Source organism: Colossoma macropomum, unplaced genomic scaffold (genome assembly GCF_904425465.1).
Source record: "Colossoma macropomum unplaced genomic scaffold, Colossoma_macropomum, whole genome shotgun sequence".
Taxonomy (NCBI): Eukaryota; Metazoa; Chordata; class Actinopteri; order Characiformes; family Serrasalmidae; genus Colossoma; species Colossoma macropomum.
In genome coordinates, this window is record NW_023494806.1 from 29,431,448 (window position 1) to 29,453,334 (window position 21,887).

At 43.5% G+C, this 21,887-nt stretch overlaps 1 protein-coding gene across 1 annotated transcript; it reads right to left on the reverse strand.

The window, feature by feature from the left end:
- Positions 1-1,732: 1,732 nt before the first annotated feature.
- ankle2 (ankyrin repeat and LEM domain containing 2) lies at positions 1,733-20,891 on the reverse strand. Its single transcript, XM_036598831.1, is given in 15 exon segments — positions 1,733-3,952; positions 4,121-4,252; positions 5,365-6,067; positions 9,742-9,932; positions 10,391-10,497; positions 10,725-10,894; positions 10,986-11,058; positions 11,517-11,639; positions 11,769-11,873; positions 11,875-11,958; positions 15,552-15,739; positions 16,864-17,058; positions 17,730-17,969; positions 19,076-19,272; positions 20,635-20,891. Coding segments are annotated over 14 exon segments (2,742 nt in total). The 5' UTR covers positions 19,260-19,272; positions 20,635-20,891; the 3' UTR covers positions 1,733-3,705.
- Between the last annotated feature and the right edge of the window lie 996 nt (positions 20,892-21,887).

Here is a 21,887-nt window from a genome sequence, read left to right on the forward strand (position 1 = left end):
TGTCCCAGTTCAAATGATCAGCGCCATTTAATCAGTAACGTCTGTGCAGATTTGTCATTACGTTGATTTTGATTTTGACAGTATAATTAAAATGAATAAACATCCATGTTCAGCTCTTTCATTTTCCCCTTCATTTCATACAGACCTACATTCATTCATTCAGCCTAATGAGAAACTGTAGAACAGACTCAGTTTATATCACAATACCTACATTTAGAGTCAGTTATTCATTCAGCCTAATGAGAAACTGTAAAACAGACTCAGTTTATACCACAATACCTACATTTAGAGTCAGTTATTCATTCAACCTAATGAGAAACTGTAGAACAGACTCAGTTTATATCACAATACCTACATTTAGAGTCAGTTATTCATTCAGCCTAATGAGAAACTGTAGAACAGACTCAGTTTATATCACAATACCTACATTTAGAGTCGGTTATTCATTCAGCCTAATGAGAAACTGTAGAACAGACTCAGTTTATATCACAATACCTACATTTAGAGCCAGTTATTCATTCAGCCTAATGAGAAACTAGAACAGAATCAGTTTATATCACAATACCTACATTCAGAGTCGGTTATTCATTCAGCCTATTGAGAAACTGTAGACTCAGTTTATATCACAATACCTACATTTACAGTACACTATTATTTTAAATATTATTTACTTTGTGTGAAGGGTCAGTCTACTGGGGCTTTTACTGATAAACATTTGATAGCATTGCTCTCTTGGACTCTCTTGGGTTGGCTGAACACGTCTGGCTGTGGCTTTGCCGGAGGCTAGCTAACATTAAAGTTAATGTCATAACCTACACCAAAGCCGGTGTATGAGGAGTCTGGCCTCTTCCTATTTCCCCCTTTATATCAACAACAGGACTGCAAAATGCCACAGGGCGCCCATGAGCGAGTCCTCAATGAAATCAAACTTAAACTGCTAAAATTGAAAAGTTACATAGTTTCTAATCACTCAGCCAGAACTTTCCTTTAATTTTAGAAAGTAGAAGGATGGATTTCACTAAACAAAGAAATCTTACCGATATATTTCCTTTTTCTACAGCCAACAGGTTTTAGGCACAGGATGCTAGCATTACTGCTACTGAGCGCTGATTGGTTAGCATTACTGCTACTGAGCGCTGATTGGTTAGCATTACTGCTACTGAGCGCTGATTGGTTGGCATTACTGCTACTGAGTGCTGATTGGTTGGCATTACTGCTACTGAGCGCTGATTGGTTGGCATTACTGCTACTGAGTGCTGACTGGTGAGCAGAGCAGCTCATTGGCTGTTTGTGCTCACTGACATGAACGTACATAAGGCACAATTTTAAACTTCTAGTTCAAAAAGCTCTCAAACGTAACAGCGCTGTTAAACTGTTTTATGCTGTTCTGTGTTCAGGAACTGAATGTATTACTTTAAAATTAAAAATGTTTAAGCATTTATAAACTGATTTTGCTCAAGTGCTCCATATTAACCCATTCATCTTGGACTCACTCAGGAGCGCCCTCTAGTGTTTGAGAAACCCAGAAGTCATTACAGAGTGGTAATCATGCTGACACATCCACATTAGAGTAAAAACAACAGTGGCCATTTGCCTCAGGCTACATCAGCAGGTCAGCTGTGTAATGTAAACTGAACATTTAGCAAAACAGCAATAACACCTGGAACACTGAGTTGATGCTCTAACATCATGAACCTTTCAGCTGATTCAGAATAAGAAGAGTGGAAACGGGTTACAAGATAATGTGCACTTTATTTTTGTTCCTCAGTAGTACATCAAATACTTTCTCCTTTGACACGTAATAAAATAGGACTAGAATCGCATGCATTAGGGCCGGCACTGACAAACAAAACAAAACAAAAAAAAACTGACCATCATGGCGACTGCAGCTCGACTCCGCTGTAGTGATGGCACTGCTGAGGAAAGCCTCCATTCTTAAAGTCAGAGGGCATTAAAGCGACAGTTCAGGAAAAATGGAATTTACTCCAAAAGACGTCCACCAGCCAAGAAATGTTTGAAGTTTGCTTCTTTAGTCTGAGCACTGGAGCTACAAGGCTAATGTAGCTAACACATAATGAAAGCTTATAGCCCACCAATTAGCCTAATTCACCACACATTTGCTTTGAACCATGTCAAACAGCAGTCGTCTCGGCTGATGGACGACATTTGGGGTCAGGGAGGCGAAAATGGTGTACATATGACACTTTTGCCAAACTATCGCTTTAAAGCGCTGTACATCTCAGAGTTACTGTACTGTACCGTTCTCATTTCTCGAGAAACAAAAGCTCGAGATCCGCTCGGTTTGTATGCAGCTGTCTGCGGCTCTTCCCGGATACACCGAAAGGCACTAAAGAAGCTCGACGAAGCATGGAGCTAAAAGGTCAAAGGTCAGGACTACACTGTGAGTGGTGTGTGCACAAAAAAGTCTCAAGAACCGCTGAGAATGTTTTCCGACCGATGTGCTTTTATTGCGAGACATGACTGGAGACAGTTTGGCGAAAAATCAGATTTTCAAAATTTCTCCCTGTAACCTCAAGAGCTAATTTAGATGACAAGTAATGAAAGCTTATGTACACCAATTAGCATCATACAAACGGCCGTGTAGAGTTAAATACCCTCTAATAGACTTGATGTGGCTTCTGACACTGTCATCAATAAACATGGACAATTTATCGTGAGGATCTGGGCAAGATGCTAATTAGTGGGGCATAAGCTTCCTTACTTGTTAACTATATTAGCCTTGTAGCTCCAGTGCTGAAATTAAAGAAGCCAACTTCTGACACCAATGTAGGTTTTTGTTGACGACATTTGGGATGGGCTGGTTAAATTTGAGCTAATTTTTCGCCAAACTATCGCTTGAAATGTCTAACATGTTCCAGGCAGTTTGCACCATCAATGAAAGAAAAGAGTTAAAAACAGGACTTTACGTTGTATCTGTTCCAAAGTGGGTCATTCGTGGTTGCATATAGACGTGCTCTGGCAGAACCACGCCTACATAACAAATGGGGATTTTCAAGAGTGCAAAACATACGCACACTTACAAATACATATTTATTATCAACACATACTTTATAACCCATAATTAAGGTTATTCCCCCCCAAAATCTTACAGATCTGAGTAGAATTCACTGTGAATAGAGCACCAGTGCTTCCAGTAGGGGGCACAGAGGTGCAAAGGAGAAGAGGACGCTAGTCTCTGCAGAAAATTAAGGCAGTTTCCCCAGACTTAACTTTTTTAACCAGAAGATTTTGTGCTACTTAGACTGAGAAACGAAACTGTAACTAATAAATTCATTGTATGCCTCAGAGAGGAGCAGGTTTTTTTTGCTGGGCCAGGGTCACTAATGTTAATACGAAATGGTGAATTTGGAATTTTCTGACTCGTATTTTTGTTTTACCCATAAATAATTATGGACAAAATTCACACGCAAACGTACACACGCACACATACATACATAAGAAAAGACACCTGTTTAAAAATATACACTACCATTCATAACGCGGCGTACCCCACACTAAAGTACCACGGGTAGTTTATGCCTCCAAAGCTCCGTACCGAGTTCGGTAAGTCGTGATTTTCTGAAACAGAAGTTGTCGCTCTGAGATTCGATGCTAGGATTCCTGTTCTACGGCTGGAGGGACGAAGCTGGACGTCCTGATCGCTTTCGGCTGGGCAGGGTGCTGCTGGAGAACGGGAGGCATTCGTTAAATAGGCGAGTCACCGAAGTGCTTGAGGCGAATGCGCTGGATGTAGCTGGCAGGACTGTAGTTGCCGTGGGTTGGGCTGTAGCTGGCGTGGGCGGGACTGTAGCGTCCAGGGCTGGAGTAGTCCGGGGAATACGCGTATCTGGCCGGGCTGTAGCGTCCCGCTGGAGAAACCAGGCTGCTGACTGGAGAGCCGGGCGTCAAATTCTGCAGTCTGGAGCTCCTCAGCACGGCTGGAGTCGGCCAACTGAAAGACACATGAAGTGAATAAAGGAAACTCCAGTAATTTTCTCTGACAGAGGACTTTACATGGACCACACAGTCACTCTGACAGACTGTAATACACTACAGGAAGTGTAGGGGGCGATATGGCTTCTACTGTTTCATTTAAAAAGAACAGTGTAGGTGTACAAACCTTTGCCTCTCTGCACAGGAGTAGGACTGAATTGTGCTCTTCCACTTGTGAACGCTGGGAAACTTCAGTGGGTCGATCTCAACACCTCCCACCGCAGACAGCACTTCTCGGTCCAGTTTGGTGGGAGAATCTCTGCAGGTGGACACGGACAAGAAGGTTCTCAACGTGGAGCACGACACCTACATCTCAGCTCACAATCACTGACTGTCTAACAGAATTCTCATGACCTGGCTGTAATTTCTTGGATCAACCCCCCGTAACGGGGGCGGGGCCAATAAGCTCAGTCCCTCCTTCTACCTGAAACCTTTTTAGCTGAATGCAGATGCTGGACCCAAAACATTTACCAGACATTTCCACCAGCCAGGACATGTTTGGTGTCTGATGTTTTCTTCTGTAGTTTTAGACTGGAGTTACGTGGCTAATGTAGCCAACAAGTAATGGAAGTTCTTAATTTTTCGGGAGATAAAATATAAAATAATCTACTTGCATAATGAAAGAAAAAAGCCAAAGGACAAAAAAAGGAGCTTCCAAAACTGGAGAAAAGCTCCAGAGAAAATGTGTCTCCTAACAACCACCTGGAAGACCTGGTCGACACCAAACCTGCCCCCATCAGATAAACAGCACTTAAAGCTTTCATCTCTGAGAGAGAGGAGAAAATCAAGCTGCTTCAGATCTGAAAACATCCACAGGTGTTTCTGTCCATCCTTCCACTGTGAGAAGACGACTCAGCGCTGTGGGTCTGAAAGGATGTGTAGCTGTTCAAGAAGAACCTCACTGAGAAAAGGAGACGGACACATCAAACAAAGAAGCTGAACAATAGACTGACCACCCCAGAGTCCAGACCTCAACACCACTGAATGTGTTTGATTACTTCAGAAAATAATCAACCAGTTTCTAAGACTGAACTTTGGAGGTGTGTCTGCAGATTCTTTGAGGAGCTGAAAGTGAGTCTCCTGAAAAGAATGGAAGCTGGAATAAAGGTAAAGAGTGACTCACTGAACACTGAACACTCAGACAGCTGAGAGTAGATTTACCTGTTGTGTAATTTTCTGTTAAATATGTATAAAAGCTTCTATCACTTGTTAGCTATATTAGCCTTGTAGCTCCAGTGCTGGAACTAAAGAAGCAAACGTCAGACACCAAACGTTTCCTGGCTGATTGATAAGCGAGAAACAGATACTGTGCAGTTCTACTTTGTTGGGAACCACTGATTAAAGGCTGCCGCCCCCTGCTGGTAGACTCACCCTTCGATGAACAGCGCTTTCCTGGTTCGAGGGGGTGTGGTCATGATGAGCTCGTTTGAGCGGTCGAGTGATTTGTAGGAGCCAGAGGAGGCGGAGCTACAGTGATCCCACGACCTGGAGCGGGCGCAAACCGACCGCTCCCCCACTTTAGTCCTCCTGCCCTCCAGTTCCTCCTCCGCTAGAAAATACTCCTCCGAGCTCCCGCTGGACAGCTCCGCCCCCTCCGCCCCGCCCTGCTCTCCTCCTATAAACACCGCGCCGTCGTCCAGGCTGAGCCGGCTGATGTCTGGGACGTCCCGCGGCCGCCTCCCCCCGCTCCTCCTGCGCTCCCTCGGGCTACCGTCCGCGTCCTCGTCCCGCAGAGACATGCGCTCAAACTCCACCATCAGGTTCGAGATGGGCGACAGCAGGCAGGAGGCGGAGCTCCGCTTGGTCTCATCTCCGCCGTTCTGAGTCCGGTCCCCTCCTACCTGGCCGTTCAGCGTTTTGTCGGACAGCAGCAGCTCGTGCTCGATGAGGGCGGAGCCGTGGGAAACGGGCAAGATGTGGAACTCCAGCCCCCCTGCTGCCCCTCGCTGGCCTTCTTTGGAACAGCTGGTCAGCGCCGCGTTCTGACGGTTCTTTATCTCCTCCAGCGAGATATCGGCGCCCTCGTCCAGGAACGCCCCCACCGAGACGGAGTTGCTGAACTTCTTCGGTTTGCCTGAAAAAATTTCACACACAACATCTTCTTACACGGACAGACAGAACAAGTCGATCCCTAAAAGTAATTTAGCCCAAAACCTTAAAACGAAGTCACATCACTGTGCGGTAGCTACGTGAAGTAAATAAACACTGTAGATCACTGATACTCCGACTGGGACATTTTAGTTTATCACACAGCACAACTGTGGTGCTTTTATGACAACGTCATTTATTTTTGTCATAGAGAAAATCTGCATAGACCTGCAGTTTCTAATTAAGCAACAAAACGCGAGCGGGAGTGTGTTATCATGAAATAACATCGCGGCTGTGATTTGGTCGCCGTAGGTCATCACAGCCGTGATGTTATTGGCGATAACACACTCCTCGAGTGTTCTACTGCTTTAATACAACAGTTAAATAAATAAAGTAATAAATTAATAAACTGGGCCGTGAACGCGGCGTTTAATATGTTTTAATGTTCGCAGTTCCTTCACCAAATTAGAGTTCCTTAACGAGCAGCTTGTTGCTACGTCAGAGTAACGAACTCCGCTCTCTCGCTGCTCAGTCTGCTGTAAGCCTCGCCTTTTGAAGTACAGACTGAGCCATAAAACTGCCGCAATATCAGTTCAGCTAAGTTTAGCTCAATTTTTTCCAGATCAGTATTAATGTTGTTTTGTTCCAGCCAGTCTGTAAAGCATCTTACAGCCCATTTAGTTTGGCGAATGGTGTTGGGTTCATTTCTGGCTGATTCCAGATTGTTTAGCTGTTCTTCTGTCACAGCTGCTGACTGAAAAGCTGCTCAGTGGTGATGACAGTTTGGGAATTTAGTGTCGTCTCATCTTCAGAGTCTGACCAAATCGGCTGTCGGTCAAATGTGATCTTAAAAGTATCCATTTTCTGTTTGTGGCAAAGTAAGAAGTAAAAACATTCAAATGGCTTCAGCGTCTCCTACAGCTGGCAAAGCCGTCTGTGCGGAGTGATTTGGTGTTTGTGAACAAACTGTGCTGTTATTTCGCCATTATTTCGGTAGAACGTTTCTCAACCAATCAGCTTGCGCGGCCAGAACTACCTGTTGTATAATATAGACGTAACACCAACTACAGAATGATAAAACGGCTTCAGTCATTGAATATCTTACTGAAAGTGACTATAACAGCCAAATGACCATGCAGGTATTTTGGCTAGAAAAATGAGCGACCATGTAGCCACATTAGCTCACAAGATACGTTTACCAGCTAACCAGCTTGCAAAATCATACATAATATCATGCATGTTTTCTTCAGTCAGTTGAATTCTAGGTAGCTAATTATACCCAGCTAGATTTCAGATGTAAAATAAACATAAAATAATGGATTTATTTTAAATAAAACTGGTTATAGTTCACAAGTACAGCTGGGCAATATGACAGTATTTACTGTTATCACTGTAACATCACAATGTGTCACAGTTTGCAATATTGTGGATATTGTCAGTACTTAAACTCTTCCCATCTGCACAGTTAATCAGAACCAGAGCATTATTTATCATATTAAACTGCATTTAGTGCAGCTCAGTGTGTGAAATGTTGAACACACATAACTGGATTCATAGTATTTGACAGTATTTTTTAAAACTTATTAGACATCAGATAAAATAAAAATTGTGACAGATCGAGTATCGTAATAAACTTGCTAAAGTATCGAGATATTACACTTTGCCATATCGCCCAGCTCTGCTAGCAAGATATGTTTGACCTGCTAGCAGCCCAGTAGCCAGATAGCGAGAGAAGTGTAGCAGCTAACTTTAGCCCACAGTGAAGCAACAGTTCACGCAAGCAGACAGTAAAATGTGAACGGGTGTCATAATTCATAAAGATCTGCCGAAATGAACGTCTGCGTAACGCAGGAGTCAAACTGTCAACAAACAGTGAAAGAAGTCACAGAAATCAGAGACCTGGCCTGCTGTGAACGGGTGTCCTAAAGGGATTTGTAGGACGGTTAACTTTCGATTTAAGCAGCAAGAACATTCATAAAGATCTGCCGAAATGAACGTCTGCGTAACGCAGGAGTCAAACTGTCAACAATGTAACAGTGAAAGAAGTCACACGGCAGAAATCAGAGACCTGGCCTGCTGTGAGTTTGTCCTATTTAAACTTCAAAAGATCAGAAACAGTCATATCTGACTTCGTTACTGTCTGAACACCATAAAAGTGGACCTGAACACAGTGACCTGATAAAGAAACGCACAGTTAGTGTTTTTCTTAAACAATGATTGACTCAGCATGTCGGTTATGAACCACAGTAATATCAGGAAAAAGAGCCACATTACAGCCTGAGAGACGATCAGCAAGATTAGTACAGAGTTCTACACGAAGAAAAGGTCTCTGAACTCAAACTAGAGCTGGACATATTTCATACCTCAGTAAACACAGGAAACAACATGAACTACTTTTCCAGTATTTATACAGTCAACAAATGACCATAATACAGTAAATAAGAGTTGGACGTCTTTTAGCATCGCTAACGTGTTCCTCATTAGCATGACTGTTTCACCAATGAGAAAAAAAATCTATTTTCTTTCTATATTAACACCAATGTGTGTTAATGTCTGCAGATTGGCTGAGAAAGAGATTAAGGTCAAATCCCATTTCACCCCTCACCCCTACCACTCAGCCGTTCACGTCTAGGGGTAGGGTGTCCCGATTCATGTTGAGATAGAGGGGTAGGGTGAAGTGTTGGGGCTACATGACCTTCCAAACAGAGGTTTTTTCAGAGACTCCAAACGGAGTGATACGAGAAAAAAGAAAAACTGGCAAGATGGCTGAACAAGAGACCAAAGACATCCACAAATGTAAAATTATGATAATTACTGTATTATCTTAGTTTAACGTCGTTTCAGTGTCTTATGGTCCTTTTCTTCATAACAAGCATAAAAAAATTCGCTAGTAGTGCTGACGTCTCAGCAGCTAGCTAACTTAATTTCCTGTTCCACCTTAAATAGTGCTGGAGTCACATTCTGGTGCCTCAAGAGTCAGAACTGCTGCATCATTTAAGGTGGAACGAGAAAATTCGAACAAGAAGCTGGTGAATATCTGACTTCAGCTTCATATCACTGAAGAATTAGGGGTGGGTGATAATAAATAATTGCCCCCCTCTTTGAAGTCATATGATGCCCTAAATGTAACTAAAGCCCAGCAGTGAGGAGCTGAACTTTACCCTCCTCTGCTGTCACTGCAGACTGGCAGGGTCGCCTACAGAGCAGCGCTAGTAGCTGTTAATGAAGTGATGCTTTTTTTATTTGAGGGTCCCATTTCAGAGGGAAGATTTCAACCACTACCCTGTAACTCAGTTCCAAGGGGCAACACTCGAAAACAAGGGTAGGGGTAAAAATAAGAAATGGGACTGGGCCCAAGTCCATCAGTGCTGAACCATGTTCTGTTTGAAATATTTTCAAATAAGAGCTATAATAACAACAACACAGCTTCAGTTATTATCATAATATATAGTATTATACATGTATAATACATACAGTATAGTATTCATCATAAATCAAATATTAATACTGGTGAAAAACTAGAATCTCACACAGCTGTAATAATCCAGTCATGCTGGTCCGGTTCGAGGAACAAAAACAAAAACCAGAAACAAATCATATATTGCTGGGAACAAAATTGTACTCGTCCTTAATGACACTGTAACCGGTTTGTCTCGTTACCTGGAGATGGAGTTCGGAACTTGTTGCTGGTCTCGTTCTCGCCGGCCTCCTCGTGAGCGCGCTCACTGAAGTCTTTCTTGCTCAAATACTCTTCCAACCTCCGGAGACCGTCGGCCGACGCCAGGTCCACAAAACTGTCCAGGAAGTCCCAGTACTCCGCCCAGGGGTGACCGAGCTCCCGCGCCAGGTCTCTGGAACAAGAACCACCACCAGAACTCGGTTAAGACTTATATAAGATACAGGAGCTGTGGGCCAATGAGACGGCCACTATACAGGACCTGTAAAATCACAGCGTTTTACACCATTTATCTCAGCAGAGCATGGAGAGTGTTCACCTGTAAAAACACCAAACATCATTAAAGTAGATTTAAAAAACAAATATTTAATAAATTTCATCACCAGCACAACTGATTTAACACAATCAGGTATCAGGTACCTGATTTTTAAATCAGGTATTGGAAGATAACTACAAATAACACTGAGAGGACTGGAAAACAGAAAATTAAAAAAAATAAATAAATAAAAAAAAATAAATAAAAACAAAGACAGACGGAAAATCACTACTTATTGTATTAACTTACTGTATTATGATCTGTATTAATTCCAATATTAGTGATTTTTCTGAGCTAATAAATGTTTAAGTGTTTACCTGCCGACTCTCTCAGCTCCGCGGTCTGGATCGGATTTCAAAATGTGGTGAAACTGTCCCGCTCGCTCTCTAGGGGGCGTCTTCCATGCTCTCCGGAACTCATCCGCCTACCAGAACACAGAACAATGTACAAAATCAAGATTAGGTAACAATAAACCTCAAAAAGAAACAAAGACCTCTCAGAAGTCGCAGAGTTCACTAGCAATAATGAAAGCATTTCTCACACGTAGCTCATTGAAACAAGTGGAGAAATGATCACTGATAATTCCAGATAATTCCAGATTTCTGACGGCTTTTGTGTTTTTGGACGTTTCAGATTTCCTGTTAAACTCACTTTAGAAGGGCTTAAAGGGCCGGCGAAGGCCCTCACGGTCATCACAGGGTCCATGGGGCTTCTGGGTAACCGAGGCGACCGGTTTTCCATTGGCTCAGGTGACCAGGGAGCGCCGATGACAGGCTGGGAGGAGTTATCAGCAGCTCGTAGGAGGGGCACGTAACACCGGTCTGCAACCAATCAGAGAAAGGTTGAGAAACATAAAATAACTGAACTGAAGAGGTAAATGAAGCATTTTTACTGAACAGCTGCTTTAATTACCTTCTAAATACTCGCTGATCTTCTGCTTGACTTCCTGGATTTTACTCTTGTCCTTCATTCTTTCACAAACGACCTGGAGACGAGACAGAAAGACATGACGGAAGAACATTTCTAATGAGAAGGGCCACTACAGAACGTCATCCGGGTTGGGCACCCTAGGGGGCGCTCCTGAGAGAGTCCAAAATGAATGGATTTTGGACAGATTTGTAATTTGTAAAGGGTTCATCATTTTCAGACCGATAAACAGCACTGCTCTTATATTTCAGTGCTTTTGAACTCTTTATAACGATGCCCTATGTACATTCATCACATCAGTAAACGCAAACCGCTCCACTCTGTCAATAATCCATCAGTCACACACTCGCACAACATTTACCCCCTTATTCACTCAGGACTCGCTCGCTCGTGGGCGCCCTCTAGTGTTCTGCTGTCACGTTTTTGGTGTAATGGGAGGAGCAGCAAGTGGCCGAGCTCACCTTAAAATAACTCTAACAGCTTTATAAAACAGACAAAGCATTGTGGGTAACTCACATCAGCAGGCTTCTGGTCGTACTTGTTCTTGCAGTTTTTGTCGATATCCGGATGTGAACAGAGAACATTGACCACCTCCGCACATCCAAACTTACAGGCGAAGTGGAGCGGAGTCTCAAAACTCTATCAGAAGCAGAAAAAATAAAAATATTAACAATTGACCAATAAACAACTACAAATACAAACATATTTCACACCAACCAGAGTCATTCAGAGTCGTTTGGTGTGAAACGGCTGGTTGTAGAGACTCACGGCTTTGTCCGGCGTGTTGAGGTAAAGGTCAGTGATGTACTGAATGCGTTTGTGCAGCATGCTGTCCTGGTCATCCGGATACATGAGGCGCATGAACTCAGGGGTTCTCCAGGATGTCCAGCAGCAGCTGAGCCACGCCCACCTGGTTCTCCTTCGCTGCTACGTGCATCACGTTATACCGACATCCCTCCTACAACACACGGATATAAACAGAGTCATTTTCATTAAGCTTATCTAAATCTTAATGTCCGTTTTCAGAATCATCTCTACAACAATGTACAAGACAATATATACAGTCTTCTGCCAAAGTTTGGGCGCCCTGGTCAAATTCCATGTATTCATTGATTTTCGAAGTGAAAATAAGTGAAAACATCCTCTCCAGAGATGCACTACTGCACATTTTAATGCACAATCACAGTTCATTTACTCACAGAATCTCTGTAGAGGACGTGTTAAATGATTTTCACTTAGAAAACAACAACAACAACAACAACAACAACAACAACAACAACAACAACAACAACAACAACAAGGAATTTGACCAGGGGCGGACAAACTTTTGCATAAAACTGAATAAAACATCTTTTATTACAGATAATGGACTTTCATAATGTTGAATGTTCTAAAAAAATACTTCAACATATTAATGTACATCTTCAGCCACTCCTTATTTTTACTGGATTGGAAAACTGTGAGATGCCGATGTGTCGAAGTGAACTGTAAAGTCTGTGAATCGTTACAGCCCTAAAAACAAAACCACTTTAAAAGGAGATTTTCATCCATGTGACTGTTCACTTTTAATATTTCAGCAGCTGCTTCATCGAGTTTTATGTTTGAGTACCTAACTACTGAGTTTTTACAGGAGTTTTTAATAAAAGTTTAAAAATCATAGGCTACTTACTCACTGTGTACCGTGGCTCAACCAATCAGAACACAGTGATGTCACAATGAAACAAAAAAGGACACAGAGCCACACCCACAGTTCCAAAGCCAAACCCCCTATGACATCACAGTGTCATACCCACAGCTCCAAAGCTGAACTCCCTATGACATCACAGTGTCATACCCACAGCTCCAAAGCTGAACCCCCTATGACATCACAGTGTCATACCCACAGCTCCAAAGCTGAACCCCCTATGACATCACAGTGTCATACCCACAGCTCCAAAGCTGAACCCCCTATGACATCAGTGTCATACCCACAGCTCCAAAGCTGAACCCCCTATGACATCACATCACAGTGTCATACCCACAGCTCCAAAGCTGAACCCCCTATGACATCACATCACAGTGTCATACCCACAGCTCCAAAGCTGAACCCCCATGACATCACAGTGTCATACCCACAGCTCTAAAGCTGAACCCCCTATGACATCACAGTGTCATACCCACAGCTCCAAAGCTGAACCCCCTATGACATCACAGTGTCATACCCACAGCTCCAAAGCTGAACCCCCATGACATCACAGTGTCATACCCACAGCTCTAAAGCTGAACCCCCTATGACATCACAGTGTCATACCCACAGCTCCAAAGCTGAACCCCCTATGACATCACAGTGTCATACCCACAGCTCCAAAGCTGAACCCCCTATGACATCACAGTGTCATACCCACAGCTCCAAAGCTGAACCCCCTATGACATCACAGTGTCATACCCACAGCTCCAAAGCTGAACCCCCTATGACATCAGTGTCATACCCATAGCTCCAAAGCTGAACCCCCTATGACATCACATCACAGTGTCATACCCATAGCTCCAAAGCTGAACCCCCTATGACATCACATCCAGTGTCATACCCACAGCTCCAAAGCCAACCCCCTATGACATCACATCAGAGCCACACCCACAGCTCCAAAGCTGAACCCCCTACGACATCACATCAGTGTCATACCCACAGCTCCAAAGCCAAACCCCCTATTACATCACATCACAGTGTCACACACCCACAGCTCCAATGCCGAACCCCCTGACACATCAGAGCCACACCCATAGTTGCGATGCCCCCTGTGACATCACAGTGACACCAAAATGGCCCAGAAAAGGTCCATAAAAAGCTGACTCCATCACATGAGCACGAGATCTTCAAACTTCATTTAATTTGACTGACAAAGCACAAAAAACAGAAACTAAAGGCCTCATCAGAGAAAGAAAAGGAAGAAGTAGGAGAAGGAGAAGAGCCAGGCAGCAGTCACGCTGCTATAGATAGTTCTCCTCCTGAGCTGCTGCAGAGGTGGAGCTTTAGTACACCAGGAGGATCAGGATGACCCCCACAGCACCCTGCAGGCCTACAGAACGTCCCATGATCTACGGCTCTCTCTCCACGTCCAACTGCTCTCTACATACTTCTGTACGTCCTTTCATTCTGTCCACTCTACACTGACCAGTAACCCGAGGATGATGAGTGATGGAACTCAGTCAGCGAGAGCACGTGTAGCAGTCTGGAGCATCTCCAGCAGGGGGCACTGTTAGCTCGTAAGCCACTGTAGTGTGCATCATTAAATAAAAGCAATGGCTACAGAAGAACACGTCGAAACGAGAAGTGAAACAGTCAAATAAATGTTGTGTTCGTCTTAGTATTATATTCTTCAATATGGGAATTATGTAAATCAGTTAATATTAAACAGGGGGGCACTGTCACACTGGAAGAGGCCAGAATAAAAATGATCCACCATCTGCTCAGTGGAGGTCCTGACCACTAACAAACTAACACTAACACTAACAAAAGGGGCAAACAAATTACATAAAGAAACAGATCTGAAAGTGAGCTTCCTAACCAGCCCGCTGGTCTGTGGTGTAGTGAGTGATCAGCTAGACTTCTAGTAAGTAAAATGTACACTAGTGTACTGAGCAAGTGTTCAAAGTTTGCTGCTAATAATAGTTTGAGGACGAGAAAGAATAACAACGGTATCATAAACAGCTTAAATTGACAGTCGATATAAAAATGTGCAGAATTTTGACCATCATCATATATTATTATTACACTTATAGCACTTAGCAGACTTTATTACACAGAGTGACTTTCAGTTTGGTCATTTTACACAGGAAGGTGAAGGTACTGTTGGGAGTCTTGCCCAAGGACTTGTATTGGTAGAGCATACAGTGCTTTTCTAGGTGGAGGAATCAAACCCCAGTTTACAGTGTGGAGGGCAGGAGCACCTCACCTGGACTTCTGGGGCTATATAGCCTTAACACATCACACCTTTCACCCCAGCTCGATTACACACCACTCTCATCATCCACTGTTTCACTAAAGGGCACATTAACCCCTCTTCAAACCCCTCAAACACAGCTATAGACTATAGGGCTACCAGAGAGAGACCCAACATCTCTGACTCGTAAATGATTATTTCAGGCTTTGCAGTGCGACTCGCTGCAGTGCATGCTCACCATATTTCAGTGTGTTTTTTCTTGTGACTCAGTAACGCTACCACTTTTAGTTTTAACAAAAAACTTATAGTGCTGCTTTAAAAACAGCATTATTGGGGAAACATCTGGTTTATTTCCTGTCTCAAGCTGTGTTTTTGCTCCTCTTTTCTCTTGTTTTGTCTTATTTTGTTTACACACCAATGATGAATTCTGAATTCCTAACAGGGGTTTATTGATGTGTACTATATAAAACAGCAAAAAAATGAAAAAATACTGAAATCAGGCTGAGGAAAACCCAAAACAGTCCTACAATGAACTGGGCCGAGTCTCAGATCTTTACATGCCTAGTCAGCTCCCCTAGTGGAGGGCAAAGGTGTTACGCACTGATCTGGATAATAATCGTGCCGTTCTGACCTGCACCACGGTGGGGTTGTCCCCGGAGCCGATGAGGTAGCGGGGGTTACTCCAGACCAGCTCGCTGAACGCCGCCTCGTCTCCTTTCTCCACCGCTCTGCGCAGTTTGGCCGTCAGGTCTTGCGTCCGTGGGCTTTTAAAACTGTTCGCTTTCTCCCGGTTAATACCGTCCGTCTCCATCGAGCCCTCTGTGTAGGGGAGAGAGAGAGAGAGAGAGAGAGAGAGAGAGGGAGAGAGAGGGAGAGAGGGAGAGAGAGGGAGAGAGGGAGAGAGGGAGAGAGAGAGAGAGAGAGAGAGAGAGAGAGAGAGAGAGATTGTGATTTTATGTATGTCATAGTTTTCGTTCAGCCAATTCCGAAAGCGCTCCTCGGGGAAGCTCAGTTACCATCCAGTACCTTGTTTATCTAATCAGTCCTTTATTAAATTAAATCAGGTTTGCTGCTGATGGAATTTAAGAGGCTCATTTCATAAACCAAAAATGTTCCTCCCTAAAAACAAAAGCGTTTTATGAAGTATGTAGACACTCTTTCAGTCCCTACTCCACACTCCATATACAGACAACAAGCTGCAAAACAGTCTGTTTTGAATTCACTGTCACAAAAACACATCCAAAAGCTATTCGTCAAAGCAGCGCGCGTATATTTGCTCAGATAAACACTAACAATAACACTAATAAACACAAATAACAAACACAGTAAGTAGGAGGAGCATTTCACACTGTTAAATCAGCTCAGCTGGTGTATGGGGTGTAATGTATGGAGACGTTCAGGAATCTGGAACCGAACTTTGGTCTTCAAACCACTTTTTGAAAAAATAGAAACTTTTGTGAGTTTTTACTGTATTTATGTTTATTTGCTTCTATTTGATTAATTTGATTTTACAAAATAAAAGTTTTTGAAATTATCTGCTCAAGTGCCTTAAGACTTGCACAGCACTGTATATACGCTTATTCAGCGGAGAGCAGCTTAGCCAGTCCACTCACGCTAAAGTTACAGTGCTTGGGCCCGCTTTCGAATGAGGCAGCCAATCATAGCAAAGCTCATTTACATATATCAGTGTGAAAGGCACAGTAACAAAAACAGCCTGCTGAATTCTAAGGGATAGTGAAGTTGGAAATGGTCATGTTAGTATGAATCTTGTAACTTTACTGAAAGCAGCACCTTCTGACGACTGTATTCGTTCGTTTGTTTAAATTCTAATGTTCTGCAGAGTTTAAACAGGTGAAAAGTCACACATACTGTCCAGATAAAACACAGCTGTGATTAACCCCCTGCGTTGGAGAGCCGGGGGGTGAACAGCAGGTGTGGTTTACCTTTAGAGAAGCCCAGGCCGGCTTTAACAGGAGAAACGCAGGGCACGCTCTTGCTGGGTGAAGGGTAATAATCACAGATTCCTTTGGCGAACTTCTCAGCGTCCTCCCGGTTTGAAAAGGCCTTAAAGCGAGCGCCTTTCATCAGCTTCACCGCCTGCAGCGCCTCCTTCTTATCCGTGTACACGTGGGCCCTTTCTGAGGAGAACAAACACAGATGGACTCTTTAGAAAACACAAGAAAAAAAGCACCCAGTTTATTCTGGCAGCTCAGGATACTTTCACCAACAGAGTGAACCACACTGGGCCTCATTTACAACACACACTTCAACTTCCTTCAGTCATACGGACAAATCTGAACACCAAAATAGAATAAAATAAATAAAATACGTTAACACATCCTCTAGAGAGAACACACTTAAATGTGGCATTTCAATGCACAATTACTGTGGGTTTTTTTTAGTTTAACATGGCGGGAAAAAAAATAAAACATGAAATATAAAATGTGCCATAGTTTTTGCAGAGGTCACATTTTATTTTTTATTTATTACACGTTTTATTTTTTCCTAGAACATGTTAAATTCACCAAACAAACAGAGAATGTACTTTAAAATATGCAGAAGGTAAACTTTCGCATACGACTGTTTCTATTCATCTACTGTAAATGGCTTTAGATAAGAGTTTCCCTAAATAAGGTCAGGTAAAACGTTAAAATAAGTAGTTAAATTAAAATAATTCATATAAATTATCGTCTATAATATTCATATCGACTACAGTATATTTAGCTCAGCTGAACTCAGTCTGGATTCGGACTGTACTTTTCTCAGTTCAGTCTAATCAGTGATTCCTCTCGTCTCCGCAGCGTCTCACCGTTCCTGGCCAGCACGTCCTCCCACAGCGGACAGACTCCGAAGTAGAACGTCGGTGAAGTCTGGGCTGTTTTGGAGGGAGTCTGAGCGTCGGGCTGAGCGGAGGCTGCTCTGTTTTTATCGCTCAGCGGTTCCTCCTCCGGCGGGTTCAGACCCAGATCGTACCCCACGTCTCCCTCCTCACCGCCCGCCGCGCTCGGGGGAGGGGCCGCTGGGGCTCCACCCATCTCTGTGGCGACACCTAAGGGTGGGTGATATGGCAACAACAGGACATCATGATGCTCAAAGACACTTAAGCTATGTTCACATTACAAGCCTCAATCACTCAAATCCGATTTTTGCGCATGAGCTCATCCTACTCCTACCAGTAAAGTCACGTGAATGAATCACATACATCATCGCAAACCAACGAGCAGAATGAGCTTCGCTGAGAAGATCATTAACTCTGATCAGCTCTCAGCTTCATTATTAGAGCGAGACGAAGGAGAAAAAGGTGATATGAGCTGATTTTCCACCGTTTACAGGCTTTAACTTCTGTTCGGCGCTGCTGCCATGGTAACGCTGAATGACGGCGCAGCGCAGTGGAAAAAAGCACATGAATTCCGATCTGAGCGTCACATCAAGGTCACATGACCACGAATCAGATATGTATCCAATCTAGGACCACATATGAAAGTAACTCAGGTCGGATTTGAAAAGATCAGATTGGACACCAACAGCGTTTTTGAAAAGCTTTCTTTCTACATAAGAGAGCAACAACAATGCAAAACATGCCTGCACACTAGGGGGCGATAATACCTCATAAAATTCATGGCAAATGCCTCAAGAGCATGAACACTCAACGAAAAATACAGAGCGAGATAAATAACAGCGGCGTATTCCAAACAGAGTCCGCTTCAAAGCTCAATTCCAGCCAAAAAGTAAAAGCTTTGAAAAAAGAAAAAGCAAACGAGTAACTCGCCGCCAGCTGCTGTAGGGCTGTTTACATTATTTACGCTGTTTCTGAAACACCAGCAGTTTTTTTAGCTTCTTTCCAGCTTTTCTCATCATTAGAACTAAGAATATCATGTTTTAAACTGACTTAGGTTAACGATCATCACACTACACATCTTACACCTTATCATATATCAGATTCTGACGCCTTCACACTAAAGTTTCATGAAAAAGTAAAGCTGAATTCATTTATAAACTCCCAGCTCACAGTTAGCAATCATCAAATCACAGCGTGCAGAAACACCTCAGCCATAAATCAGAGCTCTGCATGCTCAGTAAATGAAATCAGGCAGGCACAGGTAACGTAATCAACCCTAATTTATCAGGACAATGGTAAAACATCACGTTGCCCACCGCTGGCAGCGCCGCCTTCTGTTCCGGAGATTCCGGCGGTCTCCAGCAGCGCTCGAGCGAGCTTCCTCTCGAAGATGGCCCGCGTGGTGGCCGTGATGGGGCCGCACTTCAGATTGGCCTTCATAAACTCCTCCCTCAGCTCATCAGCGCTGAGCGCCCTCAGCCGGCTCAGAGCCGCCTCCATCCTGCACCTGCACCTGCACACAGACAGCGAGAGAGACGGTACACGTTACGGACTCAGGGAGTCAGTACTGAGAGGAAATCAGCGTTTATCAGCACGATCTCCATCTGCTGCATAATCTTTCAGGGATGGGACTCGTTTTCTAAAGGGGAATTCATTATCAGCGTAGTGATGTGGGCAGTTTTTACAGGCTCCACCTCATCGCTACATAAGAGAAAGTGAAAGTAACCAGAACTACTTGTTTACTGTGTTGTGCTGTTCCAGTGTGGTAAATGTTCATGTTATATATTCATGCATATACTCTATTTAAAACACACACACACACACACACACACACACATATTATGTGTGTATATATATATATATATATATATATATATACACACACAGATAGTGATTCATGCTGTTATAAATACAAATTCCTGTAAAGCTCTACAGAAAAACACAAAAGGGGAATCTGAACGATTCAACAGTTCACTGAACCGATTCCTTTGGACATTTTAAGCCCACTGCTCTTTTGGCATTTGATTCAGTGAGTCTGATGGTCTACTTATTAAGAGAGTCAGATGCACAAAAGGGTACCATATAAATATCAGTGGATTCTATCAGTCAGACCTTTAGATTTGACCGACATTTGCTGACGGCAATAAACATTATGCACATTACTGCATTTATAATCCTGTAACAATAAATGTTTCACTGTAATACAAATCCAAGCGCATTTTGTCCTGATTTGTGTTGTGGACGTGGCTCCTGTCACCACCACTGTAAAGACATCTGAGCCTCAAAGCACTCTGAGCCACATCACAAACACTGTATTATACAGAAATTCAGAAGAAAAATGGGTGGAATTCTCCTTTAAACCCAGATTCAGTTGAGACTTTTGAATCAGTTCATTGACGAAAGAGTACCGGTCCAAACGAACCGGCTCTCCCAGGAGTCGGGTCTGAGTTGCGCGCAGGCGCAGTCGGACAGGAGGGGTTTTCGGGCTGATGTTGAGTGTGTGGCGCCGGGTGGAGAAACACAGACACTCCAGATGCACAAACACCGCACTAAAAACCGAATATCGCCGCAATACCACAAAACACGGCACCATACCGGAGAATCAGAGCCCATTAACGAGTTTGAATCAGTACAGCAGCGCAGAAACACAGCTTGTTCGAATTTCCCCGGTCCACCTTAAACAGAGCAGCAGTTACATTCTCGCGCCTCGGACTCCGGAACGTAACTGCTGCAACATTTAAGGTGGACCGGAGAAATTCGAACAAGAAGGTGGCGAATGGGGAGCCAAACTCAGGAGATGTTAACAGAAGGGCAGAGAGGAGGACAGGAGAAACAGCGAAGCCCCGGAAAGACAAAACCAGGAGAGGTGAATCACCTTCGGCTCGGCTCTGTCAGCCCCGCGGCTCCATCACAGCCGCCTCTGTTGTTGTTGTTGTTGTTGTTTATTTGTTGATCTCCGGATGAGCAGCGAGTCTCTCAGAGGATCCTCAGAGCTTCACACGTCCCACTCGGCCACGAACCAACACCCCAGCACCCTAACGCGCCCCTCCAAATCCCCTTTCTCCTTTAAATTAGCTGGCTGGCTAACAGGCTGCCATGCTAGACTGTGTCTTCAAGGCGCTTCTTCTCTTCCCTTCCAGGGTTTTCCTGTCAGCGCTGCAGCGCCCCTCCTGCCCGTGTGCTGTAACAACACCTGTGTACACGGCTCATCACAAACAGAGCTGTTTTTGGGCTTTTAAAGCGACACTCGGGCCTAAATGAAACCTACGGAGCCCAGCTGGTGACATCCTGTATAAATAAAAATAATGCGAGGCCATAACTTAGTAAAGACCGAGATCACGGCCTTGTAAGTCGTGGCCACACATTAGGATCTCGTTCCCACGCTTTACTACGTCGTGGCCACCATTTAATCATCTCATTCCCACGCATTACTAAGTCGTGGCCACGCATTATTTTTTTTATGCAGGACGTCACCAGCGGGGCTCTTTAGTTAACACCTGTAAACATGCCCCTTTATCTCTTACGCTAGTCTCTAGAGCGAGTTTTTCGGTTTAAAGAGGAGGCGAATCACCTTCTGATGATGTATCTTGAAGGTGGGAGGAGCTTTAGAAAGAAACTAGCAGCACTTTGGGGGCAGATTTACTGGGAGCGCATTGATTTTTTCTTTGTTAACAAAAATAAAACTTTATTTAGCACTTTTATTTTGGGTTTAGCCCCTTACACAGACGTGTAAGTAAAACAGTGGAGAGATTCACGCTATGGAGTTATTTTTGCTCCAGCCAGAATGAAAACATACACCATCACTACATCTGTTAACATCTGTAAACATGCCTCTTTATTACTTACATTAGTCTCTAGAGAGAGATGTTCCAGTTTAAAGACTGGGTGAATCCCCATCTGATGATGTATCTTGAAGGTCCGTTAATAATAATAAAACTGTTTATATGGCATTTTTAGTTTTTACACAAGAATATAAGTAAATCATTGTAGAGATACAAACTATGCTATAGCTAAATATCTTATTGTAGCTGTATTTATAGTAGCTGTATAACTGCTGTAACTGTTTTCAAATCTTTGGATACATGACAAATTATATGTTATATCAAAAACAGGACTGATGAACAGCAG